This window comes from Macaca nemestrina, chromosome 4 (genome assembly GCF_043159975.1).
Source record: "Macaca nemestrina isolate mMacNem1 chromosome 4, mMacNem.hap1, whole genome shotgun sequence".
In the NCBI taxonomy this organism is placed as follows: Eukaryota; Metazoa; Chordata; class Mammalia; order Primates; family Cercopithecidae; genus Macaca; species Macaca nemestrina.
In genome coordinates, this window is record NC_092128.1 from 189,375,859 (window position 1) to 189,399,623 (window position 23,765).

At 48.9% G+C, this 23,765-nt stretch overlaps 1 protein-coding gene across 9 annotated transcripts in view; it reads left to right on the plus strand.

Annotated features, from left to right (window-relative positions):
* Window positions 1-23,765, plus strand: part of LOC105472470 (disco interacting protein 2 homolog A) — a 109,430-nt gene that overhangs the window by 70,865 nt on the left and 14,800 nt on the right. For 8 of the 9 annotated variants that reach the window (XR_011622906.1, XR_011622905.1, XR_011622907.1 and 5 more), the window contains exons 10-28: window positions 181-291; window positions 1,588-1,711; window positions 2,065-2,174; window positions 2,625-2,727; window positions 5,461-5,525; window positions 5,680-5,773; window positions 6,714-6,833; window positions 8,277-8,391; window positions 10,146-10,285; window positions 13,405-13,541; window positions 14,210-14,290; window positions 15,176-15,303; window positions 18,060-18,174; window positions 18,828-19,029; window positions 19,975-20,084; window positions 20,165-20,245; window positions 22,459-22,582; window positions 22,865-22,986; window positions 23,112-23,223. Coding sequence is in view for 6 of the 9 variants with exons in the window: in XM_011725711.3 (XP_011724013.1) it covers window positions 181-291; window positions 1,588-1,711; window positions 2,065-2,174; window positions 2,625-2,727; window positions 5,461-5,525; window positions 5,680-5,773; window positions 6,714-6,833; window positions 8,277-8,391; window positions 10,146-10,285; window positions 13,405-13,541; window positions 14,210-14,290; window positions 15,176-15,303; window positions 18,060-18,174; window positions 18,828-19,029; window positions 19,975-20,084; window positions 20,165-20,245; window positions 22,459-22,582; window positions 22,865-22,986; window positions 23,112-23,223 (2,194 nt within the window). In the remaining 3 variants the exon portion in view is untranslated. The remainder of the gene's footprint in view (window positions 1-180; window positions 292-1,587; window positions 1,712-2,064; window positions 2,175-2,624; window positions 2,728-5,460; window positions 5,526-5,679; window positions 5,774-6,713; window positions 6,834-8,276; window positions 8,392-10,145; window positions 10,286-13,404; window positions 13,542-14,209; window positions 14,291-15,175; window positions 15,304-18,059; window positions 18,175-18,827; window positions 19,030-19,974; window positions 20,085-20,164; window positions 20,246-22,458; window positions 22,583-22,864; window positions 22,987-23,111; window positions 23,224-23,765) is intronic. The other variant, XM_071095898.1, reaches the window with a different exon arrangement.

Below are 23,765 nucleotides of genomic sequence, written 5' to 3' on the forward strand. Positions count from 1 at the left end.
CCCTAAGTCAGCAGTCTCTACTCAGTTAAATAGCTATTTGGACTAGTCCCTTATGGTTTCAAGCACAATTATTACAATATTTGGGGCTTACAAAAATTTTATTTTGTAACTAGCTTTTAATTTAACTAGATTCTGTAAAAATTGGAAATTTGGAATATTCATTTCTTTGTACTGTTGTAGGTGGCGCTCGTGTTTCCGAATAGTGACCCTGTGATGTTCATGGTTGCATTTTATGGATGTCTCCTGGCGGAGCTGGTTCCTGTCCCCATAGAAGTGCCATTAACGAGAAAGGTAGCAAACCCATGGCTCAGGTCCCACATGGTTCACTTCTGAACTTCATACCAGCGGTATCTTACTTCCTTTTCACTGAGTGTGGGCAGGCAGCAAGCAGCTGTCTTGACAGAGGAGAAGAAGCTAGCGGTCGACAGGCTGGCCAGGACTCAAGAGAAATCAGATGCCGTTTGGTCTGACTCTCTTCTTGTTGGTGAGAGGGTCACTGAGAACCATTTTGCTGGTGATGCTCCCACACCACACTCCTATGAGGTGGAGCTGTTCTATCATCTACATGAATTTCCCAACAGAAATGATAGCCAGTTTTTCCTTTAATGAATAGAATTATGGTTCAATAAGATTTTGTTAAACTTTTCCTCAAAACCATATGTTTATAGAAAATAACTATTATTTCTTAGGGATAAATGTATCATTACAGTGATATAGCTCACTTCTCAGTGGCAGTTTTGAATAAACGAGATGGAAATTATCTTGTGTTTCTATTCACTTACATGACAGTAGGCAGTTTCTGTTGCTGATAAATTATTAATGTGCGGTCTTGCTTATCTAGGTATCTATAACATTTTGAATATAAATATCAATAATCTGATTACTGAAAAAAAATATCATTTAGGAGTAGACAATGCCTGTATTTGAGAAAATCGGCTTTCTGTCATCCTGTCCCAGAATTCAGGCAGTTGTTAACATGAGCATTATCCACAAATATTCAAGAATCCCAAAAGTAAAATTAGCAATTAAAACTAGTGTATCTCAAAGGATAATATATTATGAGCAGGTATTTGAATGCAGTGATTCTTAGGAGTAAAACTAGAGATTTGTCAAATTTATATGAAGAAAATGACAAAATACTGCTGAGGGACACAGAAGACTTGGCTACAAGGAAACGTGTTTCTGTGTGGAAATAATCAATATTGTTAAGGACCAGGCCTCTCCAGATTAATTTGTAAATTTCAAACATGATTCAATAGAAATTTCAATGCCATTAATTTTGGAGTTTGTTAAAAATGCTTCTAAATGTCATTTGTAAGAATGAACTTTGAGAAATTAGCCCATTAAACTTTATATTTCACCACAAATAGAAAGCAAAATTATCTTTTAAATTTAAACATAGTTGTCACATTTTAATGAAGTATTTCCATGAAAAGATCGTATATATCAATAATAGGACTGAATTATTTTGGAAGTTTTGTGAGGGATGAAAAAAGATCTGTTCTGTGCATGGCCTGGAGCACCAAGGGTCTGGGTCTGGGTCTGCTGTGGGCACCCCACCCCACACTGTCACTCTGCTTTCTGCAGGACGCAGGCAGCCAGCAGGTCGGGTTTCTGCTGGGCAGCTGTGGAGTCTCCTTGGCCCTGACCACAGACGCTTGTCAGAAAGGCCTCCCCAAGGCACAGACGGGAGAAGTGGCAACTTTCAAAGGTGAGGCCTCCCAAGGGAAGAGGAGTCAGTGTTCTGACTGTGGTCTGTGTTAAATGCATGGTGTTCCAGAAATTAAACATGACTGGATCTTCAGCAAAAGTGATCCCTTGTTCAAGGCCTTGGTGAATCTCGGTTTTCATCTGGCTTCATGTCTCGACCTACACTGTCTGATATGGTAGCCACTGGCCGGATGTACCTTTTTAAATTACATAAAATGAATTGAGACTAAAACTCGCACTCGCACTCCTTAGTCACTCAGTAGCTAGTGCTGAATGTTGGAGGCGCAGGCTTTGAGTGTGGGGAGCAGATGCCGCTCTGACTGCTGGCTGTTGTGTCCTGTCTGCGTGTCACAGGTTGGCCTCCCCTCTCCTGGCTGGTGATTGATGGGAAGCATCTAGCCAGGCCCCCCAAGGACTGGCACCCTCTGACCCAGGACACAAGGACTGGGACCGCCTACATTGAGGTAATGACCGTTCCTAACTCAGAGCATCTAAAAACGTGTCCCACAGGCTTAAGTCGTGCTTTTCCTAAGAATATAAGTTACTATTCTTTTTTGTTGAATTTCGGCCTAAGAGTTTTATCTCTGCCCCAGAAATACAGTGTCATATAGATGGTTGCTCAGACCCTTCCAGGTTTCTCTCTTATCTCATTCTCTCCTAACTGGCTCCCTCGGGATGCAGACAGTTATGAGGGAGCCCATGGCGCATCATTGCCCTCGGGCACCTGCCCAAAGGAGCCACAACTTCCACTGAAGCATCCCCTCAGGGGCCAGGGCTTGCCATGCACCTGGGCCTAGCAAGATGATTAGAGGAGAGACACTGACCACTTCTTTTGAAGATTGTGTCAGTCTCCATTCTGTCTGTTGTCACCTCTAGAAATACCACATCATGTTTTTTTCCTTGAAATCTTTCAGTATAAAACCAGCAAAGAAGGCAGTACGGTGGGGGTCACAGTGTCCCACGCATCCCTGCTGGCACAGTGCCGGGCTCTGACCCAGGCGTGCGGGTACTCAGAAGGTAAGGGCTCTCAGGGATGGGGTGGTGGCCCCTCCAGCCTCACACAGACACCTGACCTACCTCATTATGTGACTGTCGCTGCACCTGTCAAAACCACCCCGGGTGTCTTTGCCCATTAGTCCAGGTCTTGCCAGGTAGGGAGATGCACCGTCGTTAGCATGCTTATGGGGTCTCTGTGGTTGTGCTGGCCAGGAGGGCACACGGCGTCTCTTAGCAGAGTCCAGGCAACCCCATCAGGCTTGTTTTCAGTAAATGCACATGGATGTTGGTTTTATGGAACATGGAAGCCATATCCCACTGATACATTTATACACAGTGCTGGGTTCACAGGCCTGCCCTGGGGGGCTGGCTTACTCTGTGACATGCTGAGGGTCAGGGTATTCATTCAAAAAGAGGAAAACACTTTTAGCTTTCTATTACTGTATCTGTGACTGTAGTTTTCACCTCAGCTGTCATGCATATAAATATATGATTTATATTTTATCTTTATCTTTATAAATATATAACATATATTTATCTTTATAAATATATAACATATATTTATCTTTATAAATATATAACATATATTTATATTTATAAATATATAACATATATTTATATTTTTATATATATATAACATATATTTATATTTTTATATATATAACATATATTTATATTTTTATAAATATATAACATATATTTATATTTTTATAATATATGGTTTATCTATATTATGATTATAGATGATCTCTTGGTAAAGTATAGTCAGCACCTGATTTACTTCAAATGTCATATACTTAGGAAAGTATTTTTAAATTAATATTATTTAATTGATAAGTACTAATTGTATATATTTATGGGGTACACCGTGACAGATAATTTAAAAAACTGTAAAAATGGACTCATAGTAGTTTTCTTACATTGTAATACTGGAACTGAACAAAGCTACAAAGTGAAATTGAATGGTTTAAATATCTAAAATATAGGTGTTTAGGCCAGGTGCAGTGACTCATACCAGTAATCCCACTACTTTGGTTTGCTAAAGCAGGAGGAATACTTGAGGTCAAGAGTTTAAGACCAGCCTGTACGACATAGTGAGACCCTGTCTCTACAAAAAAAGGGAGAAATTTTAAATAAAATTTTAAAAAAGAAAAAAAATAGGTGTTTAAAAGCAAGGGGGTAAGTTGAGGGCACAGCTAAAGCTTTTACTGGAGATTTGGAAAATGATTTTAGGTATTTTTTAAGGGCTTTATTAAGTTTAAAAAGTTAGAACTTTCAGATCAAGCCCCATGACTTTCTTTGTCTTCAGCCCAGAGCTAATCTTACATATGTCACCTATAATTTGGGTTCTTTAGCCAGGCGTGGTGGTGTGTGCCTACAGTCCCAGCTACTCGGGAAGCTGAGGTAAGAGGACCGCCTACGCCCAGGAGTTTTGGGCTGTGCCAACCAGGTATCTGCACGAAGTTTGGCAGCAACATGGTGACCTTCTAGGAGTGGAGAACCACCAACTTGCTAAGGAGAGGAGAACCGACCCAAGTAGGAAAGGGAGCAGGTCAAAACTCCCGTGCCGATGAGTAATGGGATTGTGCCTATGATTATCCACTGCACTGCAGCCTGGCAACATAATAAGATCCCGTCTCTAAATAATAACAATAATAATTTGTGTTCTTTAGCCAACAGAGAAAGGATGTTTATAGTACTGTTATTCATAGTGCAATAGCATTTCCTGGCACACAAATCAAACCTCTCCTATTCACCTTTGGAGTGCTGTGGCCTTTGGCAAGAAGCCAGGTCTGCCCATAGCCCCAGGCTCTGCCTTTCTGCCTGTGTGAGGTGGGAGCCAGATCTTAGAGAGGACTTGGCCGAGTGCTCTGAGCAGAGAGCTGTGCTGGGAACCCTCAGTACTGCTCTCCACTCCAGCGTCCTAAAATGTGTTAGCTGCGTGTCTCTGGATGAGAAAACAGGCAGAGGAAGAGTGACTTTCTGAAGGGTGATGTGAACCACCAGCTCTTATAGAGGAGAGATGCCGGATCACGGTCTCTGGGTGTGAGAATTGAGGAGATGTGTAGAGTTGAGAAGTAAGAATATCCCTGACAGTTTTTCATCCCCACCTCTTGATTCTGAAAAGAATACCCCATCAAAATACCTGATGAAAAGATGTGGAGAGGCTGGGCGCAGTGACTTAACGTCTGTAATCCCAGCACTTTGGGAGGCCAAAGCGGGCAGATCACTTGAGGTCAGGAGTTTGAGACCAGCCTGGCCAACATGGTGAAATCCCTTCTCTAGTAAAAATACAAAAATTAGCCGGACATGGTGGCGCATGCCTGTAGTCCCAGCTACTTGGGAGGCTCAGACGGGAGAATTGCTTGAACCTGGGAGGCGGAGGTTGCAGTGAGCTGAGATTGCTCCGTTGCACTCCAGTCTGGCAACAGAGTGAGACTCCATCTCAAAAGAAAAGGAAAGAAAAGATATGGTGACACCTTGTACAGCTTCTTCAGTATGTGATGTTCCCGTGCCTTGTGATTAGTGCTCAGCATGGTTCTTGGTGTTAGTTGCATGACTTTCTACTTTTATGTGTTTCCAGTAATAGATAACCAAGATTATTATTAATTGGTATGTGGTATTTGGAAATGCTATATCTGTTCCCTGAAACTTACGTGTTGATGATGTACTCACCTCAGAATTTCTCTAGAAAATGCATAGGGCTTATTGAGAGGGTTGCTCAGTGGTTTAACCTTCTTTGTCTGCTTGCAGCGGAAACATTAACAAATGTGCTGGATTTCAAAAGGGATGCTGGTCTGTGGCATGGAGTGTTAACAGTGAGTGTTGTTTGCTGATGACTAATTGTTGGAACAAGGGATTGAGATGAACCCAAGCCTCTGCCTGAAATGTTGGGAGAGTACATTGGTTTTGTTTTGCTTTTTCTGGTGTGGCTCGGGCCCACTCGCCCTGAGCGTGTCTGCTCCCCCCCAGAGTGTCATGAACAGGATGCATGTGGTCAGCATTCCCTACGCGCTGATGAAGGCCAACCCACTCTCCTGGATCCAGAAAGTGTGCTTCTATAAAGGTAACGGATACCATCGTCACGGCACTCACCCTTCTTTAGAGAAATCTCTTGGAACTGACCTTTGGTGATTAAGAACAAATAAAGCTGAGATGTGGAACTGCAGATGTAGGCTGAGGAGCCGTGGGATGTCTTTCTTGGTCATACCCCTGCCCAGGAGTATGGGGGCTTTCTCTGCCTCGGGCATAGCCCTCAGGGTTTCATGGGTGATGTGGTAAGTAGGGCCACTTGGTGGGGTCTGGGCCTTGCTTCTCTCAGCAGTTGAGGTGCCTCTGGGGACCAAGCAGGAGGCCCCAGCATGGCCACACCTGCACAGTTGGCAGTCTGTGTCTCTGCCCTGTGGAGCTCAGTGGCACTTTACCAGCCACTGAGGCACTGGATCACCTGGGTCACCCATGTTGCCTTGTTCTACCTGCTGGGCTGTGCCCCTCTGGACATGTCTCAGAGCAGTGTGGAGCAGCAGCTGTCTCTTGTCTGTCCTGCTTTATGGAGGGAAACTGAAACTTGGGTGGGGGTGGGGGGATTGCTGGATTCCACATGCTAGCCAGTGCAGGAGCCAGACTGAGACCTGAGACTGTCTGTTTAGCTCCTGGGGTCCTCACACTTCTCAGCCAGCACCAGGGGTTTGGGGAGGGACAACGTGAGATGAAGTGGACACATAGGAAAAGAACAATATGGAGCTTCTAAGAAAAAATTAACGTTAGGAATGGATCTGAGCTTTTGATGTCTAAATTGTACCTCAGAGTTGATTTTTGTGGAAAAAGGTTTGAGGGTTAGACTGCATGTGAGAGAGGGCTGCAGAGAGCTTCTGACCTGGGAGCTAAGTGTTGTGTCTGTGTGTGCACCTTTGTGTGGGATGAGGTACACGTGTCTCTAGGCGTGTGAGGGTGCCAGCCCTCGTGACACAGGGATGTCTGATGTCTGTGCCATCCTCTCCCTGCAGCTCGGGCCGCGCTGGTGAAGTCGCGAGACATGCACTGGTCTCTCCTAGCTCAGCGAGGCCAGAGGGACGTCAGCCTCAGCTCACTGCGCATGCTGATTGTGGCCGATGGCGCCAACCCATGTGAGTGAGTCTGTGTGGCTGGGGCATACCCCACACAGTGTCCCCTTCTGCAGACCAACGTAGAACACACTGAGAAGCAAAATTGAGGCGTTTGCGCTGCCAGTGTCATATAGATACACATGTCCCATCATTTCTATGACACGGAACATCTTGTTGATTCACTGGTTTATCTCATGCATGTTTATTAGGCCACTAAATTTAAAAGCAATTTTAATATGCTTGATGAAAGGTACATGCCTTAATGAGAGTCATCTTTCTTAAGAAATTGCCAGATTGTGCTGTGGCCTGGGGTTCCTGTTTCTCTTTGGGCCTATCCCCAGCCTCTTGCCCTTTGTCCTGGTGCACCCACATCCCTGGCTTCTGGCTTAACTTCTCCCACCAGGACCCAAGCATTCTCCCTCCTGGTTTGCCTAGATGTTCCCCACGTCCTCCCGGGAGGGGCTCCCTGTGGCTGCTGCCTGAGCACGTAGGACCTCCTGCGCGCGGTGGTCCCAGTGAGCACCTAGGACCTCCTGCGCGCGGTGGTCCCAGTGAGCACCTAGGACCTCCTGCGCGCGGTGGTCCCAGTGAGCACCTAGGACCTCCTGCGCGCGGTGGTCCCAGTGGGAACTGCTTTGTCAAGGCAGTAGGTGTGAGCTCGGGGGCCCAGGACTGTCCAGGGTCGGACTCAGTACCTCCTCTGGGGAAGCCTCAGGTGATGCTGGTCACACAGGGGCTCCTGTTGCAGCACATACCTGTTGACCAGGTATTAGGGGTTTTGTCGTTTGTTAACCTGCATCGTTGTCTCTGCATTGGAGACTACCCTGGATCAGAAGCTGACGTTTCATCTTATCCCCTCTCCAGTGTGACCAACACCCCTGTGTCCCCCATCTCTTGGGAGAGCACCCCACCTTTCAGCACCCCCAGAGCCTCTCATTCTCTTGGTCCACACCCAAGCCAGGCAGGGCTTGCTTCTGGATTCTGCAGTGCTGCTCAGGTCTCTGCGTCTCCACTCCATGCCCACCGCTGCTTTGTGGTCCACACGGTGGAGTTGGAGTGTGCGTCTCCCCTCCAGTGTCTCTTCCCGTGGCGCTCCCCGTCGCCGCACTTGATCCTAGCAGTGCTGTGCGGCCAGTCTACCGCTGCATGCAGCGCCCTCCTGTCCCTAGGGACGCCCCTTCTGCCCTTTGGAGCACCAGACCATTCGTGGCTGACTTCCTTTAAAGACACCATCTCCCTTGAAGAGCATGAAGTCTGAGGGCGCCTGTGAAGGGACCCCTTCCTTCTGCTGATGCAGCGGTGGCTCCGATGGCTGCAGGCTGTGCTGACTTGAGCATGTGCAGCCACCAGCCGTGGCCTGGTACACCCCTAAGAGCATGTGCTCCTTTTGAGTCAGTGGCCAGCCACCCCCTCCATGCTGGCCTGCAGTTAGTGCTGGTGTTCCACTCTTGTTGCTCTGTGCAGGGTCGATCTCCTCCTGTGACGCCTTCCTCAACGTCTTCCAGTCCAGAGGTTTGAGGCCGGAGGTCATCTGTCCTTGCGCCAGTTCTCCTGAGGCGCTGACTGTCGCCATCCGCAGGTAACTCATTCCTTGCTATGTCTCGTGAGCACTTAGTTGAGTCCTCTGCATACAGCTGAGTTACCCTGGAGCTGTGCCTTGCCTGTTAGGATCCAGGCCCATTTGTATGGCAGCACCTTGGTGCCCGGCTCCCCACTTTTTGCCAGCTTGGGTTTGCGTGGGGAATTGGGTAGCAAGATTGGGCCATACTCTGGATTCTTGCAGAATGCCGGCTCGCGATTTTCCTAAGTGCTTCCTAAATTAGAAAGGCCTTGTCATCTCATCTGTAGCTGTAGTAAACATTACAACCTAGGAACTCTTTCTTACTCTGAGGCAGTTGTCGGTCAGCCGTGGAGTCTGTGGGAACCATTGACCTTCCTGGAGAAGCGCCCGGCCTGGTGCTTAGTGCCCGGCCACCCACCTCCCGGGAGGCCTGTGCTGCTCTTGTGGAGGTTTTCCTCATGTCACCTCTCTCAGCCTGGAGGGCACGTTGAGCCTGCAGACTGCCCTGAGTGTCCTTGTGTGTGGGTGCGGGCTTGGCCCTTCCTGTGCTCCTCACCCCCCTCCTGAGGTTTCCTTTCCCCTCATCTCACCTGCCCCACCCCCAGCTCCATCCTGGAGGCAGAACTCACTGTGCTCACAGCTGAGGTGTCTTAGCCTCAGTTGTAATCTTGTGTTAGCGTCATATATTCATAAATGGTATGTATTTCCACACATGAAAGTAATCTTAAGTTTTTATAAGTCACCCTAACTTGGCCAGGCATGGTGGCTCACGCCTGTAATCCCAGCACTTTGGGAGGCCACGGCGGGTGGATCACCTTAGGTTAGGAGTTCAAGACCAGCCTGGCCAACATAGTGAAACCCCGTCTCTACTGAAAATACAAAAAATTAGCCAGGCGTGGTGGTGGGCGCCTACAGTCCTGGCTACTCGGGAGGCTGAGGCAGGAGAATCGCTTGAACCAGGGAGGTGGAGGTTGCAGTGAGCCAAGATGGCGCCATTGCACTCTAGCCTGGGCAACAAGAGTGAATCTCCAATCTCAAAAAAAAAAAAAAAGTAACCCTAACTTTTTAATCACTTAACATTAAAAAAAAAACTATTGTCGCCTACAAACTATAAATTATTCTTCATTCTTTTGTTCTGTGGTGATTTGTGCAGCTGTATAATTTTTTTCTTATTGGAGGAAACACATTTGTTGCTCAGGGTTCCAGTTACTATTGTGTATCACAAACAACAACAGTCATTTTATTGTCTCTCATGCTTTCTGGGGGCCAGGAGCTTAGGAAGGCCTCTGCCAGGTGGTTCTGGCTTGCAGGAGATGGTGTTTGGACAGGAGCGGTGAGGGGCTGAGACAGCCTTGTGTGTGTACCGTCTCATGCCCCCACCTGGTCTCAGAGTGGGCTGCTCTGGGCTTTCTTGCAGTGCAGTGGCCTCAACACAGTCATTCTGTTTGCCTGGCCTTGCAGGGCTCCAGCCGAGTGTCCCAAGACAATCGGGTAGAAGCTGAATTGACGGTTTTGGCCTGCATTAGAAGTCACATGGCATCACTGCCACTGTCGTCACAGGCCCTTTTCCCACTGAGTGGAGTGTTGACGTCACATTGCAGAGGGGCATGTAGTTTGGAGACATTGCAGCATCTTTAGAACATGCGTTTCTCACAAGTCTGTAACATGGAGCAGTGGCTTTGGTGCAGAATCATGCTGCAGGCAAGGTGGCCCCACTTCCCTGGAATTTTATCCCCCTAGTCAGTTAACCCCATGGTGGTTTTATTTTCTAGGCCACCTGATCTGGGAGGACCACCTCCAAGAAAAGCGGTCCTGTCAATGAATGGTCTAAGTTATGGTGTTATCAGAGTGGATACTGAAGAAAAGTTGTCAGTCCTTACTGTTCAGGACGTTGGTCAGGTGATGCCTGGAGGTAAGGGACATAACCAGAGTGGGTCTTTGTCCATGACTGATTGACGTAACAAAAAGGGGTTTGTTTTGTTTTGTTTTGAGATGGAGTCTTGCTCTGTCACCAGGCTGGAGTGCGGTGGTGCGATCTTGGCCCACTGCAACCTCCACCTCCCAGGCGATTCTCTTGCCTCAGCCTCTTACAAATGCTCCAGGCTTCATAGTAGTGCTCTAGAAGCAAGCATGCAAGTAAAAGATTTTTCAAGAATGTTTTTCAATGTAAATTGGAATTTTACTTTGTAAAATATTTGCTCAGTTTTTTCCCTCGCTTTGTGTTAAGTTTAAAGATAAGCTAAAACATAAAGATGTGTGTATGCCCTGTGCAGCTCACTTACAGTTCTTTGATGTTTGGGAAGATGGTGATAATAGCTCACTGCGTTCCAGGCACAGGCTTCATACTTCACAAGTGTTGAAGCATTTAACCCCATGACAACCATGTAAAGTGGGCAACTCTGAGGAAAATGGTAATGTTTGTGAATAACTTGATAATTAGGTTATCTAAGTAAGTTGTAGCAAGCATGTATCATGGTAGAAGCCTCATGGAAGCTTCCCAGAAATTCCTCCTATGTCAGAAAGGCCTATGTGAACTGTTCTGCAGAAGTCGACTCTGTAGGCCTGACCATCATGTTAGATGTTGGAGGTTTTCCTTGCCAGCCTGAGGCAGAATCTGGCCTGGCCCTGGTGATAGTCGAGTGGAGACACTGTCACATGGTCTGAGGCTGCCCTCCTTGTAGCCACCCCACAGCTACTTCAGCTTTCCTGCCCCCCTGTGATGGCCCTTCTGGGGTTCATGGGCAGCTGTCTGGGCCCCTTTTGGTGACTTCTAGAGGCAGGGCCCCATCTCTCGGTGCAGTCTCCCCCTTTCCAGTGCGGCCCTGACTGTGTTAGGGGTTGCAGGCACTGCGAGAGGCTCAGCATCCTGGCCCTTGTGCCTGCAACTCTGCCTCCTGCAGGCGGGTGTGCTGACGGGCTGTGGCTGCTCAGACCCTGTCTGTGGGTGGTGCTGGCAGCCCAGCCATCTCTAACCTGGAGCCTGGGGCCAGCTGGTGCCTGATCCCTGTGTGTGCACAGATGCTGAGTCCTCACTGAATAAGACTGAAGCATTTCAGCCTATGTTTCTGGCTCTACTTTTTATTCATATGAATAGCATCATTTTCTTCCTGTAATTCTTCTCAGAAATAGAACAGTCTTTCACAGTGCTTGAACCTGTGGGTAAAACATTTTCACACATAGCAATCATTGGGGTGTCACTTATTTACGTTATGGGGAAAATACAGGTAACTGTTTAAACTTCCCTGGAAAATCATGATGAGGTCGTGATTCTGAATGAATCTAAGGAACATCTGTAGTTGTGCGTGTTTTATTTGTAAAATGTGGATTAGGACATGACATGCGTGCGCAGCGCTCCCCCAGGCATGCACGCAGCACACCCCCTTCCCCAGGCGTGTACATAGCACTCCCCCAGACATGAACTCAGCGCACCCCCTCCCCCAGGCGTGCACACAGCACTCCCCCAGGCATACATGCAGCACTCCCCCAGGTGGACCTCTGTTTCCCATGACCCTCCACAGCCCCCAGGCTGTGCCGCTTGTTGTGGCACTGAGCCCCATGGTGAATCCTACGGGTGATTTGTCTTCAGCAGTTTTTTGATCTGTCATGTGGAGGCCTGTAGCATTTGTGTTCACTATGGTATCAAGTGTGTTGTGGTGCTTTGTGGCTTTTTGTGACCTTGCTTAGTCTCTGTGTGCTTGTAAGTGTTGTGTGGCACTGACAGCCGCCTGGATGGCCGCCTGGAAGCACAGACAAGCACCACCTTCCATATCAGCCAAGCACGGCTGCATTCTCTCTGTGAAGTCTTTTATCTGATTTGTGGCAAGAGGCAGCAAATACCTGGTTGTCTCTTTCTTTCTTTTTACTGTCTTTGAAGATGAGAATACATTAGAAAAAACTCAAGAAGAGGCACAGGAAGGACAGTTCCTAGCTGACCCAATGGGTTAATTGATTGCTAAGTAACCAAGTTTTGTTGAATGGACCATTGCCCATTCGTTTGTGCGTCTCATGCTTTTGTGTGAGGCTATTTCTGGAGGCCTTTCTGTGGCAGAGCTGGGGACTAGGCAGACGAGATCCCTTGCGGGAGGGGAAGGCAGCAGGTCGCTGAGAGTTGGGTGGGGTGCACTTAAGTAAAAACAGAACTGGGTGATGGGGCTGTGGGAGGAGTCACGCTGAGGCCTGAGACATCCGTGCTCCGTGAAAAGGCGCATATGTGCAAATTGACCCCCAAATGCGGAAAGAGCCGAGAAACTGAAGGAGGCAGAAGGATCGTGTCAGTAAAGGGTGGTTTATTGGGGAACTTAACAGATAGAATCCTGGTCTTGAGTGGCTGCAAGACAGGTAGATGTCTGCGCTGCAGCCCTCCGGACCCAGGGCCTTTCTCTTGGGGAAAAGCGTCTGCGCTCTGGAAAGAATGTGCACGTGGCTGAGGGAGCGCCCTGGGCCTCATAGCCTGTGGTGTGTGCAGCAGCATCAAGGTTGTTTTGGAGGTTAGGGAGAACTTAGTAGGTGTTTCTCCATGAAGACGTCTTAGAGGCACTCCTGGACTTAAGATTAGTCTGGAGTCGCCTGGTGGATTAGCATTAAAATAAAGTTACTAGAAAGGGGGCAGGCATGGGCAGAGTTCTGTCAGGCTCTGGAGAGGAGCTGGTGTCCCAGGCTCGTGTGGTGGTGATGGTCAGGAGCCAGGGCCGGCAGCACCCCCTGTGGACCCGAGGGAGCAGTATGACAAGAGGAGGCACAGGGTTTATTTATCATAGTAGAGGAAATATTTTGTCAGCCCGGGCTTATTACATGAAGGATGTGTTGTACTTTCTGGTCACCTTACATTGATTATAAAAAATATTACATATAAAATATGAAGACTTAAAGCTAGGTTGCATGTGTATCATCCATATCATAAAACTCCTTATAAGAAGATGCTGTGTATATAACATCCTGTTTCCGTAACTGCACATACAGCAGCAAGGAGATCTTTGTGAATGATCCATTTAAACACGTTCTTTATTATGTTGAGTTTTTTTCTCATTTTAGCTAATGTATGTGTTGTGAAGTTAGAAGGTACCCCTTATCTTTGTAAAACTGACGAAGTGGGAGAAATATGCGTCAATTCCAGTGCAACTGGCACAGCCTACTATGGATTGCTTGGAATCACGAAGAATGTGTTTGAGGTTTGTCCCTTTTCCTGACTTTCATGTTGAAGTTAAGTTCTGTGAGCACTCATGGGGCCCCAGGTGTGCTGGGTGCTGGGGGATTGCAGAGGCTGCGGGGATGGTCTTTCTCCACACAGGCCCTGCTGGGGCTGTTGGCACATGGCCTGCACACTCTTGTGTGTCCTCCCAGAGTGAGGGCAGGGCCAGGACCAGGCACGCTGTGGAGAGCTGGGAGTCAGCGTGCTTCCCACAGTCCTGCATGGGAGAAGGGCGTGTGGGTGCAGCCTAGTGGCCGATAGGAAGGCACTCACCGTGGCCCCAGGGAAACCACCCCTCTGCTGCGTTTGCATTGTTGTGATGTGAGTTGTTCAAGACAAGTCTAGTGAGGTCAGGGGAGGCCAGGCACCCAGAGCAGCGGTAAAAGGGATGCTTGTGTCCTGCCTCAGGAGGCCTGCCCAGGAGATGGAGCAGCCAGGCCAGAGAAACTGGGCCTATGCAGGGCCAGCCTCCTTTTTCCCCCGACTGGCAGGTGTACACATGGTGCTGCGTCTTCTGCTGCCTGCTGGGTCTTTTTTCCCCCGGCCAGCAGGCGTGCACATGGTGCTGAGTCTCCTGCCGCCTGCTGGGTCTTTTTGGTCAGTTGGTTGGGGCCACAGCCTGATCGTGCCCCTCTCCACTCTGTGCAGGCAGTTCCGGTCACCGCAGGAGGAGCACCCGTCTTTGACAGGCCATTCACCAGGACAGGCCTGCTAGGCTTCATCGGGCCTGTGAGTATGTCCTCCTGTACCAGGACTGGCAGTCAGAGAAGGTAGGGGGTGTGGCTAAGGGACACCTCGCTGCAGTCCTGCCCTTGTCCCAGCCATTCCTGACCTCCCATGTGGCCTTGGTCGGTTGTGCTGACCTCCCTGCCCATCAACCCTACCTGTGTGCAGGGCCGTCCACACCTCCAAGACCAGTGCACAGTCCTGCACACAGGCCCAAGTCGGGAGTCCCTGGGGTGGATGAGGATGTTTTGCTTTTTGTATGGATGGCACGTTCGAGAGTATTCATTATATCATTCTTTACCATTTTGGATGTCTAAACTATTTAAAAATAAATACTTCTATTTGTAACATCTTGGTCCAGTGTTTCTCTCAACTGGGCAATTTTGCCCCTTCCCTCCCAGGGGAATTCTGGCAACTTCTGAAGACATTTTTGCTAGTCACAACTCAGGGAAGGGGAGTGCTCCTGGCGTCTAGTGAGTACCTAGAGGCCAGAGATGCTGCTCAGAGCCCAACATTAGCCCAGGACAGCACCTGAGATGGTATTGTCAGCCCAGAAGGTCACTGGTGCCGGGTTTGGGACCCCACCCTTAGCTCAGCAGTTTTCAGTCCTTCGCAAACTCTACCCACAACTTGTTTCCCACTTGTGATCCTTTCCCTTCCTGATGCTGCCCCAGCAGCCCCCATTCCTTCCACACAGTCTGCTCCTCTTCCAAGCCTGGCTTGTCACAGGGCCTGCATTGCAGGTTGGGTCTGTGGGGCGTTGACCTGTCTGCAAGGCGCTCGAGGCTCCTGTGCTGTTGGCCCCTTCTTGGGGGGCCTGACCATGGTCCTGGCGCATCCAGCTTCTGCTCTTGTGGGTGGAGTCCTAACCCACACCCTTTCCTTCAGGACAACCTGGTCTTCATCGTGGGCAAACTGGACGGGCTGATGGTCACTGGAGTTCGCAGACACAATGCAGATGACGTTGTGGCCACCGCGCTGGCCGTGGAGCCCATGAAGTTTGTCTACAGAGGCAGGTGATGCGCTGCGGACCCCTGTGCTGGGAGTAGATTCCTTCCATTTACAGCTCGGGAAGTCTTTCTACAGTAGATGGAAAGCCCAGCAAATTTGAATTCACAAAGCCTAAAAGTTGTTGTACATCAGAAAACTCCTAAAGTAAAAGGAAAATAAGAGTTCCTTCAATTCCTCAAGAAAATAAGGTTTTGATGCACAATTTTGGGCAAAGGCTCAAGGGGACAAATCAGAGAGGGAAGAATTGAGTAAGCCTAAGGAGAAGTGGGTCTAAGTTCCTAATAACCTTGGAATGTGAATTAAAACAGAAAAGTGCCATTTTCTCTGCAAGACACACAGCACCCTACATTGCCTCTGGAATAAAAATCAACTCAACTTTTCTACATGTGTAAAGCAAGGACCTTAGAGATTCTCTTGAGCAAATAAATAGACATCTGGGCCTATGCCCCTGGGCACCGGGGCCAGGAAGAGAATTTCGCTCCTTCTGCTCCCAAGCTCTTTGTCTGGGAGGAAGCTCTTCCCCTAACTGGTCCACTCAACCAGCCGCCTTTTTAAATTTTATTTTTCTCAAGGGGTTGCCTTTTTTTTTTTTTTTTAAATGGCAGGGTCTCACTCTATCGCCCACGCAGGCTGGAGTGCAGGAGCATGATCCTAACTCACTAGAGCCTCCAGCTCCCAGGCTTCAAGCAATCCTCTTACCACAGCCTCCTGAGTAGCTGGGACCACAGGCATGCACCCCACACCTGACTAATTTTTTAATATTTTTGTAGAGATAGGGTCTCACTATATTGCTCAAGCTGTTTTCGAACTCCTGGGCTCAAGCAATCCTCCCTCCTTGGCCTCCCAAAGTGCTGAGATTACAAGTGTCAGCCAATGTGCCTGGCCAAGGGTGTGCCTTTTGTTACTCAAACTAAGGTACTTGGGAGCCAGGCCAGACCCTGCCTTTGAGCAGCCCTTAAAGCAATCACAAGGGGATTCTGCAAAGTGGTGTGTCATCATGGTTAGTCTTGAGGAAAAAGCCCAGAGGATGGACAACAGAGAAGGTGGGAGATTGCTCAGGGGACCGGGAAGGGCAGGCTGTGCTCATGCGTGTGTGCGCACGTGTGTGTGTACATGTATGTGTGCGCGTGTGTGCCGGGGGAGGGGGAGGGTGGCACAACCAGGGTCGTGACCTGCCCCTCACGGCAGAAATGGGGGACACGTTGGGCAGGTGTCCTTAGGGATAACATCAAGTAGCCCAAACCCTGCTTTGAGGTGGAACAGGGAGACCACCCCCTCACAGGGCCACCTGTACCTGATGGTACCTGGAGATGAAGCCCCCGTCCCCCAAGCAGGATCCTGACGAGGCGAGGCAAGCCTGAGTGAATAACTGGGGCCTGGGTGACTGCATCTGCAGGCAGAATAGCCTCCCTGTCCCGACTAGGGAAGAGCTGAGGAATACAGGAACTTGGAAATGGAACCACAACCAGTTGAGAGCATATGTGCCATTGGAAGAAGAGCAATAGAAGATTTGCAACATGAAATAAGATCAAGAAATGCTAACAAAGTAATTGTTCAAAGAACACAGTAGATGGAATACATAGAATGGATACAGCTAGAGAACAAGTTGAGAAGGTGGAAAGTCAGATTAGGGAACTACTCTGGAAGTAAAATAGGAACTTTAAAGGAACTATTAAGAGAGATGGGAGAGAAGGGCTAGTGTCCAGATAGCAAACTCAGGGAGAAGGAATGCATGGAGTGGAGCAGGGATTGTCTGAGGAAGCAGGTGGTTGGGGTTCTCTGGACTGGGAAATGGTCCACAGAGGGCCCCATGGCATGTTGAGCTTATCTGTATTCTCACCATGGACCACACAAAAGCCAAGCAAAACACGTCAGACTTCCCCACAGTGGAACTGGCACAAGATAACAGTGCACCCAATTTATCCAAATTGTTACTTAATTTTGCAGTTGTAATAAAAAATATTTTCAATCATGTAAATTTCAGAAGTTTTGACACATAAAGGTCCATACTGAAAACAGTTTTGGTCAAGATACTAAGAGAAATAAATTCAGGAAGTGCTGTAAGATGTATGAGAGTAAGGAGAACTCAATACTAGGTGAGGTCTGTTGTATAAATTGTGTGTGTGTGTGTGTGTGTGTGTACACACCAGTCAAGTCAAAGGAAAGGACAAGAGACAGTATATCCATAATATCCCCGAGTCAGAATGGTGTAGATACCCTGACATGATGGGTTTGGTGGGGAGAACATCTTCTTATTTTATAAAGGAAAAGACAGAGATATCAACTCAAAGTCTAAAAGAAGGAAAAGGCAACACAGAACAAAGGAGGACATGTTGAAATTTTTAAGATAGTAAAAACACGTCTAAATATACTAACCTCTATAAATGTGAATAGATTAGTAAAAGAGAGATGCAATCTGTTGGATTAAAAAAATATAATTAATAGAACTTTAGACAAATATTTGTGCACAAGGAAATTTACATCAGATTAAGGAATTTTTTCTTGTAAAAATATGTGTCTCTGGGGTTGTTTTGCTTTGTCCTGAAGTCCTCTCTGTTTTTTGTGACTTGAGATACATTTCAACCATCCTCAAGGAGATTAGAATGATGAGTTACTTTATGAATTTGCAGCAGATAGCCCCATTTGATAGACTGCATTTTAAATATTAGGACAGCCTGCCTCTTCCATTGTGCGGGTGAGAATGCATCTGTGTCTTGTCTGGCCTCTTGCCGTGTGGCCATTTCCATGTCTCATCCCTCAGGATCGCTGTGTTCTCTGTGACCGTGCTGCATGATGACCGGATCGTCCTGGTGGCTGAGCAGCGGCCGGATGCCTCGGAGGAGGACAGCTTCCAGTGGATGAGCCGTGTGCTGCAGGTGGGCACCCGGCATAGCCTATGGTTGGGTGAATCTCCCAAGCTGGCACCCCCACTCCTCTCCAAGCGCCGAGTGCTTGGCTTGTTCCGCCCTGTCCTCCTTGCTTCCAGCTTGTTTATCTGCATTTTTCATCGCAAACTGACAAATTATAGCTGTTTGTGTTTATGGGGTATGAAGTGATGTTATAATTTATGAATACTATATGGAATAATTAATATATCCATCACCTTAATATTTTTTTTTTCTGATGAGAACATTTGAAATGCACCCTCATAGTGATTTTGAGATGTACATTATTTATGATATTCGCCAGTCTGTGCAATGTATCTCAAAGAAAAAACTTTCCTCCTCCTGTCTAATTGAGGCTTTGTGCCCTTTCCCCATCGTCTCCTCGTTGCCCCATCCCTCAGCCTCTGGTCTCAGATTTATGGACATGTGCACACAAATACAGTGTGTGTTTCCCCTTTCTGAGTTAAATGGTGGAAAACTGCACACACTCCTCTTCATGTTGTTTCCTCATTCAACAAAATGTCCAGAGGGCACCATTTCCTGGCCTGGGGACAGGTCCACAGAGGGGATGTTCATGGCCCCCGCCCAGCATCTCCCCAGCCTCAAGTTGGGGGCCTGTGCCAAACAGGGTCCTTCCCTTTCAGGCCATCGATAGCATCCACCAGGTGGGCGTGTACTGTCTGGCTCTGGTTCCTGCCAACACCTTGCCCAAGGCTCCCCTCGGAGGGATTCACATTTCTGAAACCAAACAGCGCTTTCTGGAAGGGACACTGCACCCGTGCAATGTGCTGATGTGCCCTCACACCTGTGTTACCAACCTCCCCAAACCTCGCCAGAAACCACCAGGTTAGTTGGACCTAACAACAGGATGCTGTCTAGTCTTGACATTGGTAGCAGCCGTGTTTGTGGTTAGGGTGCAGCCCTGCTAGACCCTCTAGTGCAAACAGGTTTGTTCTGGGGCTGGGGTCAAGAGCCAGAGCAAGTGTACACCCCAGAATGATGCCACCTCCTGCGAACCAGCCACGCATGGGGCAACTTAACCACATCACCTCATGGTGGTTTCCACCTGCCTGTTAGGAACCAATTTTAATGATAAACTCAAGGATGGCATCTTAGCTTTGCATGGCTAGGAGATGGCTCCCTAGGACTAGAAATGATGCCCAGGATCATACTGGAGCTTAAAGTCAAAAGTGCCTCTGTGGCCGTGCTGTGGCATAAGCCATACCTGTCCCCAGGAGCCAGCTGCCTGCCTCGGCCCTGGGACCTGCCACAGACACTGGGTTGATGGGACCTTGGAAATCTCTCAGCAAATGGCCAACTTTCCTTCCCTCATTTTATACATTTAAAAGCTAATTTTAGAGTCTGGTTTAACTTTAATGCAATTTTTCGTTTCTTTGGTCATATTGATTTCCAGTACATGCCAAAGTTTTTTTGTTAATTATTGAACACATATCACTAAATACACTAAACATATTTCCTGATTTATACATAAAGTACAGTAAAGCAAAATATGTTAAGCATTTTGGTGTGACTGAGGCCAAATCATATCCTCAGAGATATGTCATGTAGTAAACTTCTCGATATGGTGTGGTTTATGTTTGAGAGAGAGATTCTCTTTGTCACTTAGCATAAACCTTGTAGCTGGCTTTCTGAGTATTTGTGTCTCAGCAGAAAAGTTAAATGCCTCATTCAAGTATGTTTTCAAAATAAAAATTGTAACGGAAATAAAGTCACGTGGTGATTATATATGAGAAGTTACCAGCTTCTCATTCAGAATCCCCCCATTTCTAGAGGTTGGACCAGCCTCCATGATCGTGGGGAACCTGGTTGCTGGGAAGAGAATTGCTCAGGCTTCTGGGAGAGAGCTTGCCCACCTGGAGGACAGTGACCAGGCACGGAAGGTGACAGGCCTGTTCCGGGGACGGGTGGACGGGTGTCCATGCCCCGGAGGTGCCAGTGACCAAGTCGCCCCCTCGTGCAGTTCCTGTTCCTGGCTGACGTGCTGCAGTGGCGTGCCCACACCACTCCTGACCACCCGCTGTTCTTGCTGCTGAACGCCAAGGTGAGGCAGTGTTGCACCCACAGGGATTGGAAACACCGGGGAGCCGGTGGAGCCCTTTGCTTGTCTAGTTCCTGATGCCAGTGTCCTGGTTCTTTTCATGGTTAGAGAGTAGTGTGCCTATGGACTCAGCCCCCTTGTCTGGTGCAGTTCTCTCTGCCTGCCCTTTGCTTTGTAGGTCCCTTGTTTTCCACACGTTTCACACAGTAGTATTTCTATTGATTTTGTGTTTAGCAGGAAAATTTTCATCAGCTCAAGTTTTTAAAATTAAAAACAGTATACATGTAAATATTCCTAAGTTTGTGAGCTAAAAGGAAATGTTTATTTTGGAAAAAATTAGCCATTTAGAATTTCTACATATGGTTACAACTTTTAAATAACAACTGTTGCTTCCTGTCCTGCTCCTGCTGCTTATTTGGAAATTCTCATGTGTTCCAAGTCCCTGTTGTGTGCATTCCACAATGCTAGGAGCATTCCAGAAGTCAAGAAGGGGAAACTGTAATCTTCATATTCAGGTTGTGGGCAGGAATGCAAAATGTGGAAACACAGAAAGTTAAATAATTTAAAAACCCTGCAAGACTCCCTGTCAATGCACCATACAAGCTGTAAGAACTCTTAAGCTTTGGTGTCATAAAGAGTAGGTCACTGTGGCTTAGAATATGCTGTTCTAGCTTTTGGTGCTGCTCATTCGAATTCAAAAAATACTTAATGATGCCTACAATGTGCACAGTACACGGTAATAAGAGTGAAAGGACTCCTCCTCTCAGGAGGTTTAAAATCAGTCTTTCCTGCCGGAAAACACGGTCCGTAAGGGAGAGACTTTGTTTTTCTGGTGTACTGGACGCATCTAGAACCATGCCCAGTAAACATTTATTTTATGATTGATCAAGTTCTAAAGCCTGCAAGCCAGCCAATGATTTACCATTGACCAAAGTAAAATCAGCTTATGGGGAGAACCTCAATATCAATACAGTGGAGAGATGTGACCTGGAGTGCTGGGGAGGGGCTTTGGATGGAACTGTGTAGCAGGGACTGTGAAGCAATGATGCCCAGTGGCTCAAGGCAGGAAAGGAGGCCAGTGTGGTGGGGGCCAGGTTTACCCAGGGAGGAGATGCAGATAAGGCTGGGGTCGCTGGGTTTTCCATAAGGATGCCGTGGGATCCCGGGCCTTGGGGGCTTTGAGTCCCAGTCCAGTTCTCAGGTTCTGTCCTGATGGGGCCCTGACTCTATGGACTGGCAAAGCTCCCGGGATTTGGACTCTCAGGATCGGCCCAGCCCTTGTGTCTGGGCACAGCACATAAGTGCGTCCACTGGTCTCTCTCTTCCACTGCCTTCTGTCAGTAGAAGCCACCAGTCAAGAAGCAGGGAGTTTGATGTTACACTGGTCTGCTCTGGAGTTCTATATTCATTAGACTGAATTGCGCTTTTTATCCTCTTAAGAAGGACTAAAAAAGCTGTGAGGCCTGGCATGGGATCAGGGAGGATGAGTTTCCTGAGCAGAGAGGTAGGGTTACAAGGTATTTCTGTTTGCACTGAACTGGTCACATGGCCCCAGTGCCCCTCCACAGAGAGACAGGGTGAATGAAGGAGCTGGTGCGGTCAGTCCTAGAGGAGACGCGCGGACACTCTGAGAAAGCCGGCTGAAGATGACACAGGCCCAGGCTCAGTGCAGGTGACCTGTGGGCTTGCCAAATAGTACAGTTCAGGGATGTTTGCTTATCACTTATTATTTATTTGTAACGGTGGTGTATGGAATATTTTATTGAAAAGGCCAGGAAGGTCTTCTTTAGCCATGTGTTTCTGGCTCAGCCCTGGGTGAATGGAGTGCCCGCATCGCTCCCTCTTAGCTGGACCACACAGGAGATGCTTGTGTGCCTGTCCCTTCACTGCTAGTGAGAGAGTACAGATGGTGAGAAAAGACACCAGTCGTGGGCCATGTGTGGTGGCTCATGCCTGTAATCCCAGCACTTTGAGAGGCTGAGGTGGGCAGATCACTTGAGGTCAGGAGTTGGAGACCAGCCTGGCCAACATGGTGAAACCCCATCTCTACCAAAAAAAGACACCAGCCACACGCCTAGGACTGACACATTGTCATTATCATGGGTCCTAATCACAAGGGGTCGTGTGCAGGGCGTGCAGGCGGTGTGCACGCACATCTGCGAACAGCCCGCCTGCATGCACCAGCACACAGATGAGCTCAAAGATCGCTTTCCTAGGGCACCGTCACAAGCACTGCAACCTGTGTCCAGCTGCACAAAAGGGCTGAGAGAGTGGCTGCGGCTCTGATGGAGAAGGGAAGACTGAGTGTTGGGGACCATGTGGCTCTAGTCTACCCACCAGGTGGGCTCACTGTGGGTCTGTGCACCTGCAGCTCTTCGTAAGCAGCCCCCTACCCTAAGCAGCACCCAGACATTCCCTCCCCGAAGCATCTTCCAAAACTAAGCTCAGCCCCTCCTCTCTGCATGTGTCTACCTCCTCAGCTCAGCTACCCCTCTGGAAACCTGAGAGTCACCCATGCCCTCCCCAGCACCACCTCCTCTCCTCTCTTGCAGGAACAGTGAACAGAGGCTGGTGGGAGCCTCTTGCGACCGGCCTCCTCACAGCCAGTCCTTGTCTCCACAGGGGTGGACCTCATCGCCGCGTTCTATGGCTGCTTGTACTGTGGCTGCGTGCCCGTCACTGTGCGGCCCCCGCACCCTCAGAACCTTGGCACCACACTGCCCACCGTCAAGATGATCGTGGAGGTGCGCCTACCTGGCCCGCGGGTCAGGGTCTGTGAGTGGGAGGCTGCAAGGCTACCCTCCGCTGCCCCCTTTTCTGGGCAGTTCGAGAGGCCCCTCCCACCCACCCTTGGCCCCTCGCCATGCAGGTCAGCAAGTCTGCATGCGTCCTCACCACGCAGGCCGTCACACGGCTGCTTAGGTCCAAGGAGGCTGCTGCCGCCGTGGACATCAGGACCTGGCCCACCATCCTAGACACAGGTGCGTGCCCTCACACTGCCCAGGACCAGTCCCTTTTCCTTTCTGTGTTGTAGGGGTGGTGTTGCCTGGCTGCCGTCCAAAAACACACGAGGCAAGAGCAGTCCTGGCAGGAGCCTGGCTGACAGCAGGGGGGACCCTGTCCCATGTGTAAACCTGCGCTCCACTCAGCCCACAGCAGCCGCACCCAGTCCCAAGTGGTGTGGAGCACAGCCTTGCCCCTCTCACCCGCCTCCTGCTGGCATGGGGGCTGGCAGCTCTCTGAGGCTTTCTGCAAACGCTTTGGGGACACAGCTCCCACCGCGTGCCACCACTCCAGCATCCCTGTCCCCATCATTGGTGAATGCTGTCGTGCCCCAGGAAATGCTGAGGGCCAGCAGGGCGAGGGTCAGAAACCCCCCTGGCTCCCCTCTGCCGTGGACCTGTCTCAGCCTGGGCTGGATGGGGCTGGGCCAGGGCAGCTGGTGTAGGGGAGGGAAGGCTCAGAGCTGAACAGCCGGCCAGGGCCCCAAAGCCTCATGGGCTTGCCTCAGGGGGAGCGGTGC